Source organism: Nothoprocta perdicaria, unplaced genomic scaffold (assembly GCF_003342845.1).
Source record: "Nothoprocta perdicaria isolate Ctin4 unplaced genomic scaffold, notPer1 scaffold_67, whole genome shotgun sequence".
Taxonomy (NCBI): Eukaryota; Metazoa; Chordata; class Aves; order Tinamiformes; family Tinamidae; genus Nothoprocta; species Nothoprocta perdicaria.
Genome location: NW_020455943.1, coordinates 3,377,410 through 3,398,822, shown reverse-complemented (window position 1 = coordinate 3,398,822; position 21,413 = coordinate 3,377,410). Strand labels below are relative to the sequence as shown.

General features: G+C 37.0%; 1 protein-coding gene across 1 annotated transcript in view; it reads left to right on the top strand.

Moving 5' to 3' along the window:
• The window catches only part of CNTN1 (contactin 1), a 202,102-nt gene that overhangs the window by 136,312 nt on the left and 44,377 nt on the right, over nt 1-21,413 (top strand). Inside the window, exons 6-14 of the mRNA XM_026050261.1 lie at nt 1,977-2,072; nt 3,495-3,701; nt 5,171-5,267; nt 5,419-5,600; nt 6,772-6,896; nt 8,693-8,810; nt 10,181-10,331; nt 11,459-11,586; nt 14,123-14,298. Of these exons, the coding sequence (XP_025906046.1) occupies nt 1,977-2,072; nt 3,495-3,701; nt 5,171-5,267; nt 5,419-5,600; nt 6,772-6,896; nt 8,693-8,810; nt 10,181-10,331; nt 11,459-11,586; nt 14,123-14,298 (1,280 nt within the window). The remainder of the gene's footprint in view (nt 1-1,976; nt 2,073-3,494; nt 3,702-5,170; nt 5,268-5,418; nt 5,601-6,771; nt 6,897-8,692; nt 8,811-10,180; nt 10,332-11,458; nt 11,587-14,122; nt 14,299-21,413) is intronic.

Sequence of the window (21,413 nt, the reverse complement as noted above, 5' to 3'; positions counted from 1 at the left end):
GCATGAAAAAAAATCCAGACTGTTACTTCTGTCTGATGGAAATGACATCAGAATTCAGTGGGCAATGAAGATATTCCTAAAATCAGTTGTATCAGAGGTCTACACAGCAGGCATCAGTGACGCCAGTCTTGAACACCCCATGGGATTAAAGCTACAGTGACACCTGCAGCTACTTTAAACAAATAAATGTAATAGATGAAAACAGTAGAACCACAGCAATCCTAGGCATCAGGAGAGTTTCACAGTTAGTGTACTGAACCAGTATAGTGAACAGAAACTTGATAGGCAGTATTTAAATTTTTTAATGCTAGTAGGGCAAAATGCTGAGGAACAGGATTGAAAAGATACCTGGAAGCTCATAAATCACTGATTAAAATATGGTATTAAACTTCTCATTTAGCTGGCCACGTTTCTTCTCCTCTACAGTAATTTGTAAAAACTTTCTATTCTCTTTTCATCATGATTATGATAGTTTCAAAAAACTTTTATTCAAGTTTCAAATTTGAATATAGTGTTGCTAAAAATACAGAAAATCTCTGATCTTCAGTAGAGCTTTTGAATGTGTATAAGCTAATTGAAAAATGGTAACAGCCTTTTAGAAGAGTTTGAAACATGTAGCTGAACCAGCTACAATTTGAGAGATGCCTTTTCATTTTATCCTAAGGTTAAATTTGCAAAAATAGTGGAACAAAACCACACTCATTTGTAAACTTTATGAATTCAGGTGGATGGTGATTAATCCATGTGAAGACATTGTATTTAGTAGAACTGGATTGCCTACCAAGAAGAAAAGAAATAATTCTTTCTAGATTTAGTGTAATAAAACCATGAAAATATTTTTCTAGCTGTTATACAAACACCCTTCAAGGACGGAATTTTATTCTTCAAGAATATTTAGTGGCTTTTTGGTGTGTTCTGAGCACAGTCAGAAGCTGATGTACTGTTTTGGGTTTCTGGGGTTCTTTTTTGCTTTTTGTTTTTTTTTTGCTGGAAAATAGTTTCAAAATAGTAAAATATAGCAATTTAGTTTAGAAGTTAAGAAATTAATTATTTTTATAAAATGCAAAGTGTCTACTGGATCTATCTAACTCTACACTGCGATTTACAGTGGTATATTGTCTCTTTCTACTTAATCTCTTTTTTATGTAGCTTTGTGCTGGTTTTGTTTGTATTTTTTCTGGCTGACTACTCTTGAACTTAAGTTCTAATTAGATCCCAGAGACAGACAATTTTAACAGCCTTGGGAGCTTAACAGAAGGCAAAGGTAGCTGCGAGCCATCTAAATATATAAAAAAAATTCGTTCTTAGATCATGCACTTTGCTCTTATCATGTTACCATTATACTGAAGCAGTGTTTAGAACAAGCTTCCAGTCAGGAGTTCCTCCTTCTCGCTGTGCTTGGGGACATGCCAGTGCTGCACAAGAAGTATTCTCTGCCTTAAGGTGTTGGTGATTTACTAGTGATTTACTGGTGATTTTGTGCAGACTAGATGCACAAAATGAGAATGGTAGGAAAATGCAAAGTGTAGTTATTTTCCATTTGAAATTTATTCTTTAAAGTAATAAAATAAGTTGTGACATGCAACCATTGATTTATTATTCCAGATACCGTAAAATTTTTTTTCAGAGTCTGTGGAATGATGCATAATTCCATGAAGAACATGTTTCTACATTCTTTGACAATAGCCCCTTTGTTTTGCTGCATGGAAACTGGTATAAAGAGGGTCAGCTAAGGTTTTCATGGGATCTGACACAATTCTGTCCTAAAGCCCCAGTCCAAGAGATGTGTCAGCACTGTGTTCACTAGCCCTAGGTGACCAGATTAAGTCAACCAAAATGGACATTATTTTTCCATAGATATCAGGCCAAAACTGTTGCATGTCTATATCCTTCTCTACAGGACTGAAATAATAGAAACAATCTATTGTGAAAAAAACCTTTTTTTCTTTTTTCTTTTTTTTTTTTTTTTTAAATAGACCTGGATCCCTTTCCACCTGAGGAACGCTATGAGGTTAAAGTGCGAGAAGGTGTTGGAGCAGTGCTTCTGTGTGATCCTCCCTACCATTACCCAGGTAATTTGTCCAAATTTTTTTCAGCTTCATGTGAGTAGAAGAAAAAGGAATATTTATTTTTTTAAAGTGTAATTTAAGCTGAATGGAGCAAAATAGTAGTGGCATTTGCAACAGGTGGGAGTATGCCTACAGTAAAAGAGTCCTAAATATATCTGACTTGGTTAGTGCAGCTACTTCTCTTATTTGAAAGTAGTTAGCAAACTTGAGATTGTCTGGATCACTTTTCATTTATTAGACTTATGACAAGTTTTAAACATAGCCTGAGGTAATTTTTGCCTTGGATGTATTTAATCCTGGGAAGATAAAGTAATCCATTCAGTACATAAACTGAGCTATTTAAATTTGTCCATTATTGAAAAATATTTCTGCAAACTATGGCTGTGTTTCTGTCAGGGGCATGGGGAATATAAGCCTCTGTTCTCATGTTTATATAAATTCTTGGATGGAGCGTATATGAAATGTAACCTCTGTACAGCATGGGAATCACTTTTCAGGTTGGGTATGTTTTGAATATACGCGTGTAGTTGAGCTTTTGTAAAGGATATGTTTGAATTTACCAGCAGTTATGGATCTTACAGAAAAGGTGACTAAAACTAATCTTGACAATGTAGGGGAGGCTTGGCCTGCATCTCAACAGATCTGAGTATCTCTGTATTCCAGACTTTCTACTGATCTCCATCAAGGCCAACTTCATTCCATGTAACAGAGTCACCACAGGTAGTCAGGGTCTCCCATTGAATTCATGGAACACCAGCAGGAATTCTCAAAGGATTAGAGATGAGATGACATCTCTTAATTGCTTACATATCACTGGAAATGCCTTTCTTGTAGCCTTAGGTCCTGAAGAACTTTGCAGGGTTATGCCCTTCACTATGCCATCCAGTTCTATCATGAGGGCGAATTTGGCTGTTAGCAGCTCTGTTACTGCACCTTATTTGTAAAATGAGATGTATGTTTTGTTTTGTGTCTCAGTAGCACAAGTAATCTTGAGGAAGGAACTGAAACATACTTCTAGCTACAATATTCTAAGGTCACGTCTAAATCATAAGACTGACACAGACTTCCGAGCTTTTCAGTTATGTCCGTGTGAGACCCAGCTGCACATTCCCTGGTCACCTTCCACTCCAGTTCTTGTAAAAATGATGGGCTCAAAGGGAACCGTGCTCACTAGAGTCACATTGCCAGTGATCTGGACAAGTCTGGACTACTGGGAGTAGGACCCTATGTTCAGTGTAGACAGCTAGAATACCTGGCTACTGGGATGAGTATATTCCATCTCACAGAACTGTCTTTCCTGGATAAAGGATTTGTAAACTAGAAATCAAAGGAAAGTAATTTATATGCAGAGAGTCCACTATAGCTTAAGTAGCCTGCGGTGTTGCTCTTGTTTTCTATTATTAACTAGAAAATATTTTCCTCCAGATGATCTGAGTTATCGCTGGCTTCTAAATGAATTCCCGGTCTTCATTGCTTTGGACAAACGGCGATTTGTATCACAGACGAACGGCAATCTCTATATTGCAAATGTAGAAGCATCAGATAAGGGCAATTATTCATGTTTTGTGTCAAGCCCTTCAATAACAAAGAGCGTATTCAGTAGATTTATTCCACTTATTCCACAATCAGACCGTAAGTATTTATTGGAAATACTGCATACATGCAATGTTCTAACTGTTCGTATTTTTGTTTTTCTCATTCATTACATTATTTTTAGCTATGTGAGAAGAATAATATTTCAGAATATTTCAGAATATTTAAGGTTGGAAGGGACCTCTACAGATCATCTAGTCCAACCTTCCTGCTCAAGCAGGCACACCTAGAGCATGTGGCACAGGGTGGCATCCAGGCGGGTTTTGAAGACCTCCAGAGGAGGAGACTCCACAACCTCCCTGGGCAGCCTGTTCCACTGCTCTGTCACCCTAACAGTAAAGAAGTTGCTCCTCACCTGGAGACGGAACTTCTTATGCTTCAGTTTGTGGCCATTACCCCTCGTCCTATCGCTGGCCACCAGTGAGAACAGCCTGTCCCCTTCCTCCCTGCATTCTCCCTTCCTGAACTTATACATATTAATCATATCCCCTCTGAGCCGTCTCTTCTCCAGAGAAAAAAGGCCCAGCTCACTCAGCCTCTCAAATAATGTGGTAAGTCTTAAACCAACACTGCAGAATGGCTACTGCACACAGATTTTAGTGTTCCACATACGAAGATTCAAATAATTCCTATCCACAGTGAAAGTTGTGAAGGAAATGTCTATTGATTCATTCACAAAATGAACATCCTTTTGAATCATTGAGAATAGCGTTTTCCCCACCTCCTTCGTGTGCTTAGCCCCTGTGCTCATCCCAAGGAATTTCGTATGTTTTTTTGATGTTGGCAATGTTCAAAAGGGTATAGGTGGGAAGCAGAAACTTTATGAGAGAATTGATACCTTAGGAAGCAGCCTTAGGAATTAAAATATTTCCAGGAAAATCCAAATGAAAATGAAAAATACTTTTTATCTTGTTTAAATCTCCTATCCTGGTGGATGTCCTATGGTCTCTATGTCTCATGGGTCAATCCCCTTAGCCACCTATTCCATTCTTCGTTATTATTCTCTGAATTCTTCATCAAAACTCTTTATTTTCCAAATGGTAACCAGGTTCCTTTGGTGTTTTAGACTGTAAATCACTAGAGCCTCGTGAAGTGGAGATGATCAGAATTTCAGTAAACCTTTTATCAGTTAGATGTCCCATATTATTGTGAAGAAAGATGATTGAATTTGGGCAATTGCAAAGCAGAGATCTCTGTCCTGCTCCTCCTCACCTGACCTCCTCGATACCCACACCGAGTTCTTCCTGTAGCGGTGCCAAGAGGAGCCCTACAGAGATCACAGAGTCCTTCAGAGATTCAGAGATCAGGCAGACTTGATTGCATACGGTTGCCACCTGGATTTCTATCACTTCTCCGTACCCTCATTCACGGATCTGGCCAGACAATTATGCATTATAAAGAAGAATGATGTCTAATTTTAAGAAAGGTTTTGCAGAACTGAGGAGGTTATAGTTGCTGTGTTCATTCTTGCTAGGCCATTTCTGAGAATCTCTTTTTTTTAATGTTAGGTGCAAAAGTGTATCCTGCTGATATCAAGGTGAAGTTCAAGGACACATATGCACTCCTGGGGCAGAATGTGACACTGGAGTGTTTTGCTCTTGGGAAGTAAGTGTATTTTAAAATAATTGAAGAGCACTGCTTACCTTCACAATTCAGGAAGCAAAATATGCATTTCATTATCAATACTTTTCTGTAGTCTCCAATTTAACAGCCAGTTCTTGAGCATGCTGATTTGATCTCATTGTACCTTTTCAAGTCCGGTTCCTGAACTGAGGTGGAGTAAATACCTTGAGCCCATGCCGGCCACAGCTGAGATAAGCATGTCTGGTGCAGTTCTCAAGATCTTCAATATTCAGTATGAAGATGAAGGACTTTATGAATGTGAAGCGGAAAACTATAAAGGAAAGGATAAACATCAGGCGAGAGTTTATGTAGAAGGTAGCAGAACAATTTTATTCTTTACTAGTTGTATTGCTTTTTTGTATTGGAAGTATCTTTTTTTTCACACTCTGTCAATGCTGACTCACTGCATCATCTTGACATACTGGTATTTGGATTAATAAACAAAATCAAAACCCATGCAGTGAGTGGCAGGCGTAACAATCATTTATTAATTGAGCATCTGCTTGGCTTGTATGCTTATGATGACTGAATATACACCTTGACATCAATGTGTGTTAGCATTAATATGATTATGCATAGAGAAAATTATTGAATTAAATAGAGTATTTAAAGTGAAAGAGCTTCCAAGAAGAAAAAGGAATCATTAGGTTTATTATGCTCGCTTTTTTCCTCATTTTGTCTGTTCTTTTGTTTTCTTTTTTAATGTCTATTCCTATGTCCCCTACCAGCTACAGTCAAGCCTGTATTCTGACTACCTTTGTGCATTTGGGTAAATGAGGGACTGAAAAACTGTTCCTCAGTTCTCATAGCGAATGATCCCCAATAACTAGACTCACTGAGACTTCTGCCATCCAACCGTGGCTTCCCACATACCATCAGAATTAACTTCAGAGCATTTCTCTCCCTTTGCATTGACAGTACAGAGCATGTCCTGAGTTAGGATCCTCAGTTAAGCTTTTGAACTTCAGTAGGACAAATTCAAAACTGGTATGGGATGGTTGTTACTGCTTGCTTTATATATATAAAGCTAATAAATAGATTAATTTATTTAGTAAAAACAATAATGCTGGAACATTTTCTGTGTTAATTTCTTAAATATCTTCTCTGGATGAAGGGAATATTTTCTTGGAAACGCTTTCAGTATGTTCCTGGTTGCACGATTTTATGCAATTTATCATTTTTGTTGTTACATTGTACAGTTTACATGTCTGTCTGCATTACCTTGTATCTTTGGACATTCATAAATCATTATTTCAATTCTCTATTTTCTTTTCATTAAAAGTTCCTAGTAGTTATTCCACAGCCAATATGGTAACACCCAAACAGCTTCACTCCGGCTTACACTGGTTCTGAGCTACCAGAGCTTCCATTATTAGTCTTTGTGTCCTCTTAAGTGTCACAGAAGAAGCAGTGGAATTAATAGATCATAATGTTAGTTAAATACGTCTGATAAACTTACAAAGCCTCATGTGTTTTTATTCCTTAGCATCTCCAGAGTGGGTGGAACATATCAATGATACGGAGAAGGACATAGGCAGTGACCTCTACTGGCCTTGTGTAGCTACAGGCAAGCCTATTCCCACCATTAGGTGGCTGAAAAACGGTGCCTCGGTATGTATTTTGCTCTAGATAGTGCAGTATTTGTTGCTTACTAGCCAGTGGAAGTGATTTTTTGAAGCATGCCTTGTTAAAAAGTTTTTAAAAAATGAATCATATTGATAGGAATTTTCACTGATTATATTGCGCTGGAAATTTAATTTTTAAAAAAAAAATTTATCTCAAACTCATTTTTAATTTTGAAGTACAATCCTTTACACTATTTAATACTGAGCTCTGGATTCTGAAGTTGCTATCTGAGCATGTGTAGTGTGTGGATACCTCTTTTCCTTCAGTCCTTTATATGTAAATGCTGTTTTCTTCTCTCAAGGTAAAAAGTGCTATCAGCTTCTAAAAGAAGTCCTTTTTACAATATTGAGCAGGAGTGTGTCTTTAAAAATCTAAGACAAAAAGAAGTCAGTGGAGACATGAGAAGAAATATTTTTAAATGATTGGTGATTTTCCTATATCATATAAGTTGGTCACAGAATATATTTTGGTCACAGAATGCTGCAAAAATCAGTTCTTTTAGGCAATGTGAAGTTTAAATGAGTGCCATTTGATAATTTAAGGTTATTGCTCTGGATTTTTTAAGTCAAGTTGATTTGCAATCCAAGCATTGCAATTCTATATTCATATTTAATATCCATGGCTTATACTGTATGATGAGCTGTTAAAGAACAAACAAAACAGAAGATGCAGCACTATCTCTGTTGAGCCCTGGTGACACTGATCTTGACATTCAGATACAAAAGAAGGCAATGAGATGAAGCTGTTTTGCCTGTATATCTTAAGAAAAACATAAAAAAATGGAAAGAGAACAGAGATGTCACCATCAGCCACAAGGAAAAAAACAATGCTATATTCTAGCTTCTGTAGTTATTAAAACCAAGTGATTTAACAAGCAAATTACTTGACTGTCCCCGCTAATCGTGGCTTTTATGGACAAAACCTGCATACTGCAGAACACCAGAAGATTATGCTGCATATTGCAATTCCAAGATGGTTTCTAAATAGAAATTAAATTTTAAAAATGAATAGCCATGACAATATAACTTATTTATGAATCAAATATAATTATTAAATTGGCATTTCATGTAGCACAAAAAGAAGATAACTTGAAAATATTATTTAGAAAGAAAAAAACAGTAGAGGAAACCTTTTTCTTTTAATCCTTTCTTTCTTCAGATAAATAGTATTTCTTTTCATCTTCCACTAGTCGAAGCACTTGAATCATGTACAGGATTAGAGGATTTCAGTCTAATTTTCACAAGAAAAGAGAACTTAGTAATGCCTTTTTTTTTCAAAAACAAAACGAAAACAATTGACATCTACTTATAGTTTACAAAATATCACATGATATTTTGTTCCTTTCTAGACATTTTTTAAGAAACAAGTCTGATACTTATTTTGATTTAACGATGTTTTTTTCATCGTAAAGAAGTGATCTGTACTACTTCTCCATGGAATCTTGAAAATTTTCTGTCCACCTTGTAAGGGCATGGATTGACCTTTAACTATTTTTGCAAAATAATGTACATAAAATATAATGACCATTAGACATCGCAAAACAAAGCTTATGTGAATAAAACAAATTTCACTTCTTGTTTACTAGAACAAGTTGAACATCTTGTTCAGGATCAGTAATGTCTGAATTTGGATGAAAAAGAAAGGACTGAAGAGTAGATGTACGTAGTGTTACTGAGTGTTGATTTTTCCGGAAACATAACAATCAACATTGAATTCTATAGCATGTGTAGTCTAAATGAAAAGCTATTGATTTTATTCATTTTATGATTTATTGATTTCAGTTCCGGAAAGGTGAACTAAGAATACAAAGTCTGACCTTTGAAGATGCTGGCATGTATCAATGTATAGCAGAAAACACACATGGAATTATTTATGCAAATGCTGAACTGAAGATTGTGGGTCAGTGAAATTACTTGCTTTTATATACAATTTTGAGTTTGAGTAAGATAGTACTCATATTTGCAAGAATTGTTTGATAATACATTATTGGAATAATAAAGAACTGAATCTAGGTGAGATGGGACTTAAGATGGGTTTTGACAATAAGCCTAAGAGTCAAATTATCAATTTATAGAGAACATTTGCTAGATTTTTTCTGATGCTTACCTGCATATAGTTATTAATTCGGTATTTCTTCCCAGCTATTATCTTATAGCAGAAGCATAGATTTTCATATACAGAGTGCTCAAGTTTAAAACATTTTTGACCCTTCTACTGATGTCATTTATATCAGTTGGATTGGCTGTATGTTATGGATGTGGCTTTCATGGGGAATTTTCTTGCAGTTGTTACGCTGTGTTTTTCTAACATATCTGCCTTCAGACTTTCCTAGCAGCTAAACTAATCTTGACTTCACCCACCCATTGCACAACAATATAATACATCATCCCTCTTCTGTTGCCATTTGCTGACTACTAACCTGGATTACTCAAAGTTTAGCACTGTTTGCATGCACATTTATAAACTTCACTGTTAGTGAGATCGAATGTCTGTCAGTTTTTTTCTCTACTGCTATCATTGATAGCTGTATTTCCCCAAGCTACACACATATTTGCTGGCATTGTTAAAAATGATGGAACACAGAAATGCAAAATAATTGAAGGCATTTTGTCTTGTATTCAGTTAAAAGTTAAGAAAATATTAATAAACCAAGATCTGATTGCAGGTACATCTGTGTGGGCCTTACAGGCTGTCATTTGTCATTGCTCTTGTAGAGGGCACAGGATTGGACAGAGAAATTAGCTGAGCAGAACACTACAAAGAGTAAGAAGGGAATAATTTGCAAGTTGCTAGACAGAGTTTAGAGCCACTGAAAACTAAAACCAACTATTATTTGACAGCAGAACTGAATGAGCAAGCTGAATTTTTATAGAAGTTCATCTCCAGAAATCTAAATTTTATTAAGTTTGATCAAAAGGCCTTTGAGAGAGAAGAACTTTCTACTGATTTTAAAGGGCTTTGATCTTGTTAGGTTAAACTTAGATGGAAAGAAATCCATCAGGAAGATGGATTTCAGAAATCAACAGGAAGAAACCTCTAGTGCATAGAACTGCAGAATAATTCTTGTTTCTTTCACAGCAGCATATGCAGCTCACTGAATTTATTTTTCTCATCATCTGTCATTAATATTTTTCTCAATAGTCTGAATAATGGATATTTATATACAATCAGTAGTTCTGTCATTTACCTTAGTCCTTATGTTGCAAACAAACTGTGTTCTGCACAGAAGTCATTAACAGTAATGCTAATGTGCTAATTTTTCCCTTCAGCTTCACCTCCAACTTTTGAACTGAACCCTATGAAGAAGAAAATCCTAGCAGCCAAAGGGGGCCGTGTAATAATTGAATGCAAGCCTAAAGCTGCTCCCAAGCCAAAATTCTCATGGAGCAAAGGAACAGAGTTGCTTGTAAATGGGAGCCGGTCAGTATTTGTTATTTGTGATCACAATACTTCTTAAAAATGCTGACTTCTGTTTGTATTTATCCTACAGGCTAGTTCTGATTTCTGCAAGCTTCAGGGGCAGGAGAACGGTAGGGCAACGTGAAGCTCCCCTTTATGCTGACAGCACTGAAGCAGGACACCCTGGCACCTGTAGAGTGCAGGAAGTGAAATTAATACTAAATTATAATGTGTGTTCCACACAGTTGACCGAGACATTATTAATATTATTTCGTTATGATTCTGACAATTCAAAACATTTAAGGAGCCCATTTTGTTAGTAAATCACACCAAACCCCTCAAGAACAGTTCTTAGCTCCCCTGCTGTCTCTGCTATGTGTATGAGAGTCTTTATTTTAGTTTTAATACTAGGCACGACTCTAGAATAATGTTTATATTTTAAGCAGTTAGTCCCAGCACAGAACCAAGGGTCCATATTAAGTGCCAAAAAATCTTATACAGCTGCATTGCAATAGTTGGATGCTTAAGAATGAGATCAGAAACTTCTCTGTCTCTTACCTCAGGACGGTTGTTTAGTGGAAGAGAATGTGATATTGCAGATTGTGGTTGCACTTTGCTCTGTGATTGAGTGAGGAGTGCCCCCACTGGGGAAGGGGAGATCTGAATTTCCATTACCCTTCCAAAGTTTATTCATAGATTTTAGAGGAACAGTCACATGAAAAAACCTGATTGTCTGTACCTACAGCATTTATTGCACGTATTTAGGCAATATGTTATGCAAAGGAACCCCAGTCCAGCAGTGTGTTAGTAGATAAAAAAGTATGTAAGCAGGTAAGGTTGGTTTACTGTTTATGAGAAGACAACAATCTCTATTGCACCCTTCCTCCCATGGGCGGTCTGTAAGCAATACTACAGTGCATTTTTGCTAATGTTTTACATTGTATACATGATATAATGTGTTATTTAATAATACCTAATATATGCTATATAATAATAAACTACTATATGTTACCTCATCTATGTCATAAACTTGATATTATTTGAAGAAAGGCATTGGAATTGAGCCTTGTGATCTTTTAACTTATTACAGTTCTTAATGAAAGTATTGCTTTCTGGTATAAATGCTGTATTTTTTTACATTTTTGTAGCATACGTATTTGGGATGATGGGAGCCTGGAAATTATCAATATCACGAAGCTGGATGAAGGTCGCTACACATGCTTTGCAGAAAATAACCGAGGAAAAGCTAATAGCACTGGTACTCTAGAAATGACAGGTAAATTTATAGCTTAATTTATTACAGAAAATGCCCTTTTCAGAAAATGTTTATTAATCTGTAAGGGATTGTAAAATTGAATCCATCAATTCAGATAGTACATTTTAATGCAGTTATTCAGCTTGTTAGCATAGCTCAGACAGAGGAATGGTCTCTGGACCATGGATCAAAGAAAAGGGACTCTCTCTTGTCCTTCCTTAAGTTCTCTTTCTCGCTTTTTTTTTTTTTAATGGAAAGTAGAGACTTACAAAACTCAAAGCATTATGTTGTGAGATAGAGGTATTCATATAACTGCATTACTCTTTTTCTTTTTTTTCAGGGTATTAATATTTGAAATATGATGTCAAATAATTCAATATCAGATAATTCATAATCTGTTGAATACAGACAGGAAAGATGACATGCATGAACAGTTATGCCAATCAAGCGTCCAGAAGTCTCACTGATAGCAGCATAATTATTTATTAAATATATTTCTTAAAGTCTGTTCCAAAACTGATGCTGGATGTGACATCACCGTATCAATGTACTTGTATAAGAATTAATCCATATCAGCAGATCATATGAAAACACTTTTGTGGCTGCTCTATTGTATCAAATGAGAGGATACTGTAGTGTTTTATTCCGAGTAATCAGATTTGTTTAATGTTTGCAGTTACTTTTTGTCATCTTTTGTAGTTTTATAGGTCTAAATATTTAATTCAACCATTTAATTATTTTGAAAGATTATGTAAATAAACAGAGCCCCTTAGCAATCATACTGTACCTCTACAATCAGGAAGAACTTTGACATAATAAAGCCTCATGATGAAACACTTAAAATGTGTTTATAAACTATATAAGCTAGTTGTAAAGAATCTTTTATTCTGGAGTATTCTGCTGTGGTTCATCTGAAAAGGAACACCAGAAGACTCCTTTGATCTCACAGCAGAAACAGGCAGGTCAGATGGCACATTTCAAAATTATTTTCACATTGTGGACAAGGATGGTGGCTGACTAAGAATGCTTTGAAAACAGTATTCTCAAGGACTTTGCGTGTGGCCCATAAAACTTTTCAGACATTGCTCAGAACTACAGGAAATTAAAAAGCTAAAACCAAAGCTGACAGACAAAGGAAACTCTCGTGATTTTTCCCATAAGTTGTTTGCTGAGTGCTTCCTTGACCACTGTTTCAGAGTCTCCTTAGACTGCTAGAAGACTTTATGTTAACTTCTGGAATATTTCTGATGATAGAGCAGTGCCTCCTTCCATGAGGATAAGGCATGTTCTCATAGCTAGGAATGTAGAGATCAGATGTGAACAGGTTGCTCTGATGCACTGTGAGATATTGCATCCTCAGTTACCCAGTTGTGCCACATTCATATGCTAAGCATATTCATATGCTCATATGTTCATATGTTCATATGCTTATGTTCATATGGTAAGCATTAAGCAGGTTTGGATTAGGTAGACCTGGAGCAGGTAGGATTAGGTAGTCGACCTGGAGCAGGTAGGATTAGGTAGTCTACCTGGAGCAGGTAGACTAGGATCTGGAGGAAGGATTTTCTCCAGGTCAGATTGACAAGTAATACAGGGTTCATTTGGAACTACTGCTATCCTGTGTATGGTGGCAGTGAGCTATTTGGGAACATTTGGGAGTTTTCTGTAGCAACTCCTCTGCTAATACCTAGATTTTAATTAATGGCCAGAGCTATTTTCCTGTGGCTCATTATCCTCCAAATTTTACTATCTTACCTCCACTGGTTTTCTGTGGGAAAGATATTGGATGTCAAGATGTGACAATTAGAGCCTCTACTCATAGGTTTTTATTTTGTGATCTGTATCTGGTAAAAAAGGGACCAGCCTCAACGATCCAGAGCAGTGTTGCTAATTTGCCATATGAAATAAGTGCATGTACCAAAGTGTCTAGGAAGCATCATAAAGTCTCTACCTTTTTTTTTTTTTTTTTTTTTTCCTCTTTTCCTGTAAAAAGGAATATTCTGGGGATAGCTGGGGGATATTCAGCTTTCCCTTTCTTCTACTTTTGCCTCTTTCATTTCCTCATGTAGCTATCTTATCTGCATAGTTTCTGTGGTTTCTGATGCCTGCTTAGTATTCTTACCAAACACAGTAAGATCTCTGCAGTGCTCTAATGGAAAGCTCAGACAGCCTGACAGAACATTCTCTTCTTTAAAGAGATGTGTGTTAAAAAATAAGAAATACTGTTATTAACACTACAGCAATGGAGAGAAGATTGATCATTTTTCTGAGATATTATCAATGAATAAAAGTAGTTTTACATAATCAGTAATGTAGACCAGAGAAAGATGCATAGTCATTTTAGAAGAATAACTAAGTACAAGTTTGGCATTTCAGATGTGAAAGCATTTCCTATTTTCTCTTTAGTTTGTTTTTTTGAAATGCAGTTGCATGAGTAACATGCAGAACAAGTTTGGTAGAGAGGTTTCATGTGCAATCAAACAGTTATTGATCTGGGGTTACATTTGTACAAGCACTTGTTTATTGGAATTTTCCATGTTTGCTGTTTACTTCACAGAGGCCACAAGGATTATTTTAGCTCCACTGAATGTGGATGTCACTGTTGGAGAGAATGCTACCATGCAATGTATTGCATCCCATGATCCCACGTTGGACCTCACATTTATTTGGTCTCTAAATGGCTTTGTAATAGATTTTGAGAAAGAGCATGAACATTATGAAAGGAATGTTATGGTAAGATACTATAAACCTTATTTAATATATGGAAGTCTATTTTTCTTGGTTGTGAATAGCTGTCTTCTCTGTTTTACTTTTTGTACTATATTGGTTCATTTCTAGAAAATGCACCTTGCAGAGAGATATGCCACATGCTTACAGGTAGACACCTAGATTCAGAAATCTGACTTAAGTATTTTGATACATGAGCTAAATCCCACTCTGCTGTCTCTAGTGTCTGAAATGAAAAAATATTGAAGTTCAAATATTCAATAATGAATACAGCTGGTAAGCAAATAACACATTACTTCTTTGTAAAAGCATGCATATGCATTCATTTTTACTTGCTCATGTTTTTCTGAAAAACGTTTCTGGAATTTGGCACAGAACTGAACCAGATGGTAGGTAGGATTCAAACAGTCTGTAAATACTGAGCAAGAAAGGTTTGTGTGAAGGCTAAACAAGCTAATACAAAAGCTCTTATAAGAGCACAAAAAGCAGATATAAAGAGAAATCATAGACTTTTTGCGTATACTTCTCATGTGTGTAATTATCTCTCTGTAGTTTTCCATCAGACTTACACAAGATTATCTTGAGCAAAAATACATGTTAGTTGTATCTAATGGTATCATAGTTTAACTGTCACCCAGCAACAACCTCAGAGCTGTTGCTGCTATGAATTTATTTTACGGTTATGGGGTTAAATGATATAAAAATCCTTAAATATAGATACCAATGCTTTACTGTGCTTTAGATCAGCTGTAATTTCAATATCATAAAAAATATATTCTCACCCCAAGAGCCGCCACATTTTAAACACTCCCTCAATAGACTGGGTCTTTGGAGAGAAGAGGCTCCTGAAGCTCTCCATAGCTTCTGAGAACCATGTGGTTGTTGGACAATTTCTGTTACACCTTCAGAATTAGACATCTTTTAACAGTACAATCTACAGAGTTTTCTTCTTGCAGTATTATTTCATATGAAGAACATTCTCCTTCTCTCTTGATATTTCCATATCCGTTTATCTCAGGAGATATTTCAAGCATAACTGTTTCAGCCTGATTGGGAACAAACTAATGCCCTGGGGTGTTGACTTAGCCTGCTCATTTGCAGAGTTGTTTTGAAGTTTCCTAACAAGGTGCCAGGCTCTCTGTGAGTGAGAGAGCAAGTCGTTATCGAAAAGCCAGGAGCAGTATGCTAAAATCAGCTGAAAAACTTTGAAACCCAAAGACATGTATCCCCTTGTGCAGCAAACCTCACTAAAGCCTATGTCCAAGCTAAGCAGCAGGATACTAAGCAAACTGAAAAGTGTATTCTATGTTGCCTTAGGAATTACAAGATGTCTTGATCTACCCTAACACTGTCTAAAAAAATTCCTGTGTGTGGCTGCCAAGCATGCCTCTATCGATGAGGTTTGCATTTCTATACATTCATGCAGTACACAACTGCACTCCGGCACATGGGAGTACCCTGCAGATGCTTGTATGGCTTCCTCATGGCATCCTTTTTCTGTAAATAGAAACAGAAACCAATCGATTGTCAGTCAAAATAAGAACTGAAAGAGTAAAGATCCCTCTGTCTAATATATTCCTTGTATTAGGGCAAATTAAACCAGTCCTGTTTTTTGTCAAGTTGTCTTTAGTTGATTGCTTTTAGCCCCTTGACAGAAGTCACAACAAGTTCCATTCCACTGAAGAACAAATTGAACTGGAGGAGTGTATGAATCATTGATTTTGATGTATAAGCTCATCCTGCAATATGTAATGAAAGAGAAGACTAAATTTTCTCCATCTGTAGATTATGTGTTGAACAGAAGTTTTTATTTCAGTGGCACAAACTTTTAAGTTTTTTTAGGAAATTAATTCTGAAATTTAAACACTATTTTATGGCTCTTGCTAACATAGTGTTAACTCTGTGGCCAAATATAGGTGTCAGTAGGTCTCTCTAAATTTGATATTTAGATTCCCAATCAGCTGTTTCATCTCTTAGGGATAGCCAGTGGTACTGGACTTCCTGATCCCAAATTCCAGTTAATTTACAGTATTTTAGATGCTGTACTGAAGTGTTGCCTTATTTCTGTGGTCTGAAGAGAGAAGCACAAATCTGAGGGTGGTTGAATTGTGCTTGCATTTTTCCATAGACCATTGGAATAGACCATAGACCATAGACCATTGGAATGGTTTCCATAGACCCCATAGGATATAGAAGAAGCAACTAACTCCTAATTCATTAGTTAAAGTTAAGTAGGTTAAACCAAGACATTAGTTACTTTATCTATCAGTGTAACATCTTCATGAGGGCTCTTTTGATGTGTTCCTTTGTGCCCAATCAATACAAGTGTAAATGACTGAAGCAGAGGCAGCTCCTGTGAACGTATCCCTGAGCCTCGTTTTTGGGCTTTCGGATGCAGAGCAAGTGCAGATCATTTCTGTTCCTCTTCCACAGACAGCTCAGTCTCCATCAGTCAGGACAGGAGGGGGCAGTAGGGCTGCATTCTAGCTCTGCATCTGAGATTTGTTGCTATTTTGGGATTCAACGCTTACGGAACAGCGAACGTAGGAGAATTTTTTTGCATTGTAAGGAATTCACTACAAATGTTTGTGTGGGATGTAAATAAGAGGAATATGCAATTTCAACATTTCTGTTTCATTCATTTACTAGCCTATTGTTACTTAAAGTTCCTTTTTTTTTTTTTACCCCAGCTGTGTGCACAAAACCTCCTAATAACTTTTTAAACCTCTCTCACAGTTCTCAGCGCAGGTTTTGCTCAGACTTTCTCGGGTGCAACGGGGTGAGTTGTGCACCAGACAGCAGCAGCCCAAGGGGCTGTGCTTGAAGCACGGGGCTCCCATGCTGCCACACAGCTCTTTATAAGCATGAAAGAAAAAGTATCCCATCGTGAAAATTACAATGGCTGGATATATCATTCATACTCTCTGTAATTTCATCTTGATGAAGGAGCTACATCTCTCTTCCTGATAATATAGCTATTAATTTATAGCAACAAACAGATCGACATGTTGAAATTTGATATAGACACAGTACTTCAGTTCTCAAAATAATACTAATATTGTTGTTACATACACATAATGTAATGGTAATGAAATTCATGTAAATACCTAAATCCTTTTGCTTTAAATGGAAGCTTTCATAGCTTCATCAATTGCTGAAGGCGAAACTAATTTGCATTACATTAGTGCTATAACTCATTTCTCAAAAAAGATTCATCAGTGCTATTTTAATTTCACATGACCCTAACTATGACAGTGGTATTTAGAATTAAAAAAAATAATAGTATGCAATCTTAGGTAGAGCTGTCAAATTGAGTCTTCCAAATTTTGCTACTAAACTGATTATGTTTGACTTCATGTATGGTTGTTCCTATGATTATTTGATTGGGGAGCTAAATATTAATATATCCTTTCAAGACCCTTAGAGATACCATGTGTGAAGAAATCTGGAAACCTCTGAGGTTTTGTCATTTCTTATTTATAGAATTGCTTTTTGCTGTGTATATATTTAAAGATTAATTTTCTTTATTACTTTTAGCATGCATACAAAGATTTAGTATGCACTATGCAAAAAAAATATTGTTTTGATATTAAGTTTTTTACCAAATATTCCCTAAAGTGTTTTTACAGTCTTTTGTAACACACAAATTCATATGCATAGTTAGTCAGGAAAACAAATTCTTTAATTGTTACAGTCAAGAACTCAGAAACTTATACTCAAAAAGCATCCAAATGTGGACTGAAATAGCCTTAGTCACATGCACACAAACTTCAAAATATTTTTTGAACCATTAGTATCCCTGTTTGCTACATAGTTAAAAAGTAAAGTTAGGTATGTGTTGTGTTAAGCAGTGTCAGTGGCCCTGAAACATTAATATTATTATCATCATTTTATTTTTAGTAAGTTTAAGTTAAATTACATTGGGAGTATGTATATTCAGGAACTTGACCCCCTGGCAAACACATTTCTTTTGGAAGAATTAAAATATGGAAGGTTGTTTATGGGTCTAAAAATCTTCTAGCCATTTCCAAGAAATAGGAGGTGGTGGTAGTGTTCCAACAAGGCAAGAAGATGACTTTGTCATAAAGGCAATTTACTAGTTACTCACTAGTCTCCTATTAACAGTGAGATCATCATAAAAAAAAGACTGTGTCTGGGTTCCTGAGACTGTTTCATAACTACCAGAGTCAGGCTTATATCACCCCATTATTTGTTCTGTGGACCATTTTAAGTGCTTTCCTGAATTTGTTTGGAAGTTCTGTTCTTGGCATCTAGTGTGTTTTTTCCATACCACAAAATGTTTTATCCTTTTTTTTACTTCAGGTAACCAGAAAGATTTAATGCTGCTTTGTAATCCTATTTTATTGAAAAAGCAGTTCTCACAGAGATGTAGATTTCTTTTTCCATTTGCAAAAACTAAATGAAACCAGCAAAGCTAGATGAAGTGATTAAGGTTTGGAGCATTTAGGTCTAACACTGAAACAGGCTGCCTGGAGAGGTTTTGGAGTCTGCATCCTTAGAAATAATCAAAATATCTGGAATGCACAAGGCCCCGAGCAATCTTTTCCAGTTGACCCCTTTGAGTGAGGAGGTAAGACATGGGACTGCTGGAGAGTCTTCTGAGTTCAGTTGCGTGGTTGTGTGATATTTTAGTATAATGGTGTTAAAAAGCCTATGGTTAAATAAGAAATGTGATATATGGTACTGAGTATTGAAAGCAGGTGGCAGCAGTTTCTACTCAGCCAATACCTCTGTGTGGTGGTGCACAGTATTAGGTAATATCAGCTTCTTCCACTGCAAGCAGAAGCTGTTGCAGCTTGGAGCCAGCAAGAATGAGATCGTTTTAGAAAGAGTAACGCTTCTGGACTGAAGGAACTTTGAAAAAATAAAACATATTGTTCCCTGAAAACAGGAGCTTTAACAATCTTCTTCTCCTCCCCTCCCCTCCCCTCCCCTCCCCTCTCCTCTCCTCTCCTCTCCTCTCCTCTCCTCTCCTCTCCTCTCCTCTCCTCNCCTCTCCTCTCCTCTCCTCTCCTCTCCTCTCCTCTCCTCAACGTTTAGCAATAATTACCCTACCAGCAGTTGTAATGATGGACTTTACACAGACTTGATAGGGAATCCTTGCTGAGGAGTTTGCAGGCCCAGAGAGGTGTCTTTAGCTGGTGCTGGGTGCTCAGTAGCATTGCCCCCAACGAAGAAGCTGGTACAGAATGAGGACCTTTGCTTAAGGAGGTGCGGACACACCTCAGTTTCAGGCCTGCTCCTGCACTGAAATAGGAGCTGCTGAATCCTTTCTGATGCTATAGAGTCAGACTTTTGCCTGTATTTGCAGTATTCTCAGGTTCAGGGCTTTTTTGACAAGACATCCAAACATGTTCAGTGCAGAACTGGCAGGGCTTGTTAGCCTGGGCTTCGTTCTGCTTTGAAGTAGCGGTCCTGCTTCTGAGGCCTGTCTGTCCTAACTAGCTCTGATCTCTCTGCAGCTGTATTGCAGTTCACCCGCGACAGTACTGGCTTCACTGCATTTTCAAAAGTTTTTTTTTGCTTATGCAGAAAGCTCAGCTTACCTTATCCATAGCCAGAAGTATGTTCTTTGCAAAGCATATTTGTAATACCCTTGAGATGAGTGGCCACAGCTACCTGATGTTAAGGTGAGTCATACCTGGAAGAGTCTGGTAGTTTGTTTTCAAGGTGGCTAGTTTAGAGACCAACATCCCCATTATAGGTGTCTGAAAATAGGTCTGATGGACCCTAGACACCATTTGCCAAAAAGGGAAGTTCTCTGTAACAGAAGTTTTTGTAAACTATATAGAATAATTTAGACTATAAAAAAAATCCTGTTAGAGAAGTATAGCTTAGTACCTGGTTGGTTTTTGTGAGTATTATAATTTGCAGAGAATGGTATGTCCTTGGTTGACATTGTAGACAAGGATGTATTACTGTATGTTTCTGCTTCAACAGATTTCTGAATTGACACTTAGTGACAAGTGCATAAATCTGTCCTTGCACATTTCACAGCTTTCTGCAGCAAAAAACTTTTCATTTTAATTTTTCTTAACCGCCCTCATGGTAACCCTCCTCACAGAGTATTGGTATTATATGACAAGAAATATGACTCTCATGACAGGAAATATAGCTGTTATATGACACTTATATGACAGACAAACTAATAGAAAGTTTAGGAGGGCAACTGAAGAAGAAGAAGGAGAAAGGATATTTACATAGCAAAGCTCAGTTACCCATGCAGAGGAAGAAGAGGCTGTATGGATGGGTACAAAACATGGGAACCAGGGGCATAGGGAGCTCATTCAGCATGGTTTGTTGGGGGCAGATCATCACTCAAAAAGCAAGGCCAACTAGATCAGCTGAGCCACTGCTTTTTCTGAAAAAGACTCCCAAAACTCTCCAGAAGTCTTTAAAAAGTTTATTTCAATGCCTTAACCTATTAGAAGGACACTCCACACATGAGTGAGTCACATATTTTGGCTAGGTTTGGGGTAAGGTTTAGAGGAACGAGTCTAATGGTAACATAGTGAGTGTGGAATGAGAAAGCTGGAGTCAGTGGTTAAAAGCAAGCAGGGGAAGGAGAGCAGAAGATGTAGTGCTGAGGGTGAAGCCAACAAGCAGTTAGCTCTGACAGTGTCGTTGAGGAAACCTGTTATTAATCCATAGTGCTATTTCCAGCACAATGAAATGTCATGTTTTTAGAGGAAAGAAGACATATGCCAGCTACTGTGCTAGAAGGAAAAAAAAATGCTCTTAAAAATCCATGCACTGCAATTTTATGTGCCTGTGAGGTCCCACAAGCTACAGAATCCATGTACTATGCCTGTCTTGTAGTTTGCAGTTTATTGGAGATTTTCACGACCCACCATAGGAGTGTGAGCCACGAGAACAAGTGAACAGGTAAATGTACAAGTACTCAAATGTACAAGTACAAGCTCTTTTTGCTCTTGGGACTGAAATAGCAGGGCATATTACCACAGGGGTGCTGGTACCCAGCGTAGTATCCCAAGGCACTCCCAGTGGAATGATAAATAGGGAAGAATAATGTATTTTTTGGAAATATTGGAATTTGGAAATGTTTCTCAATCCACATTTCAGGGATAGTTTTAGCAGCA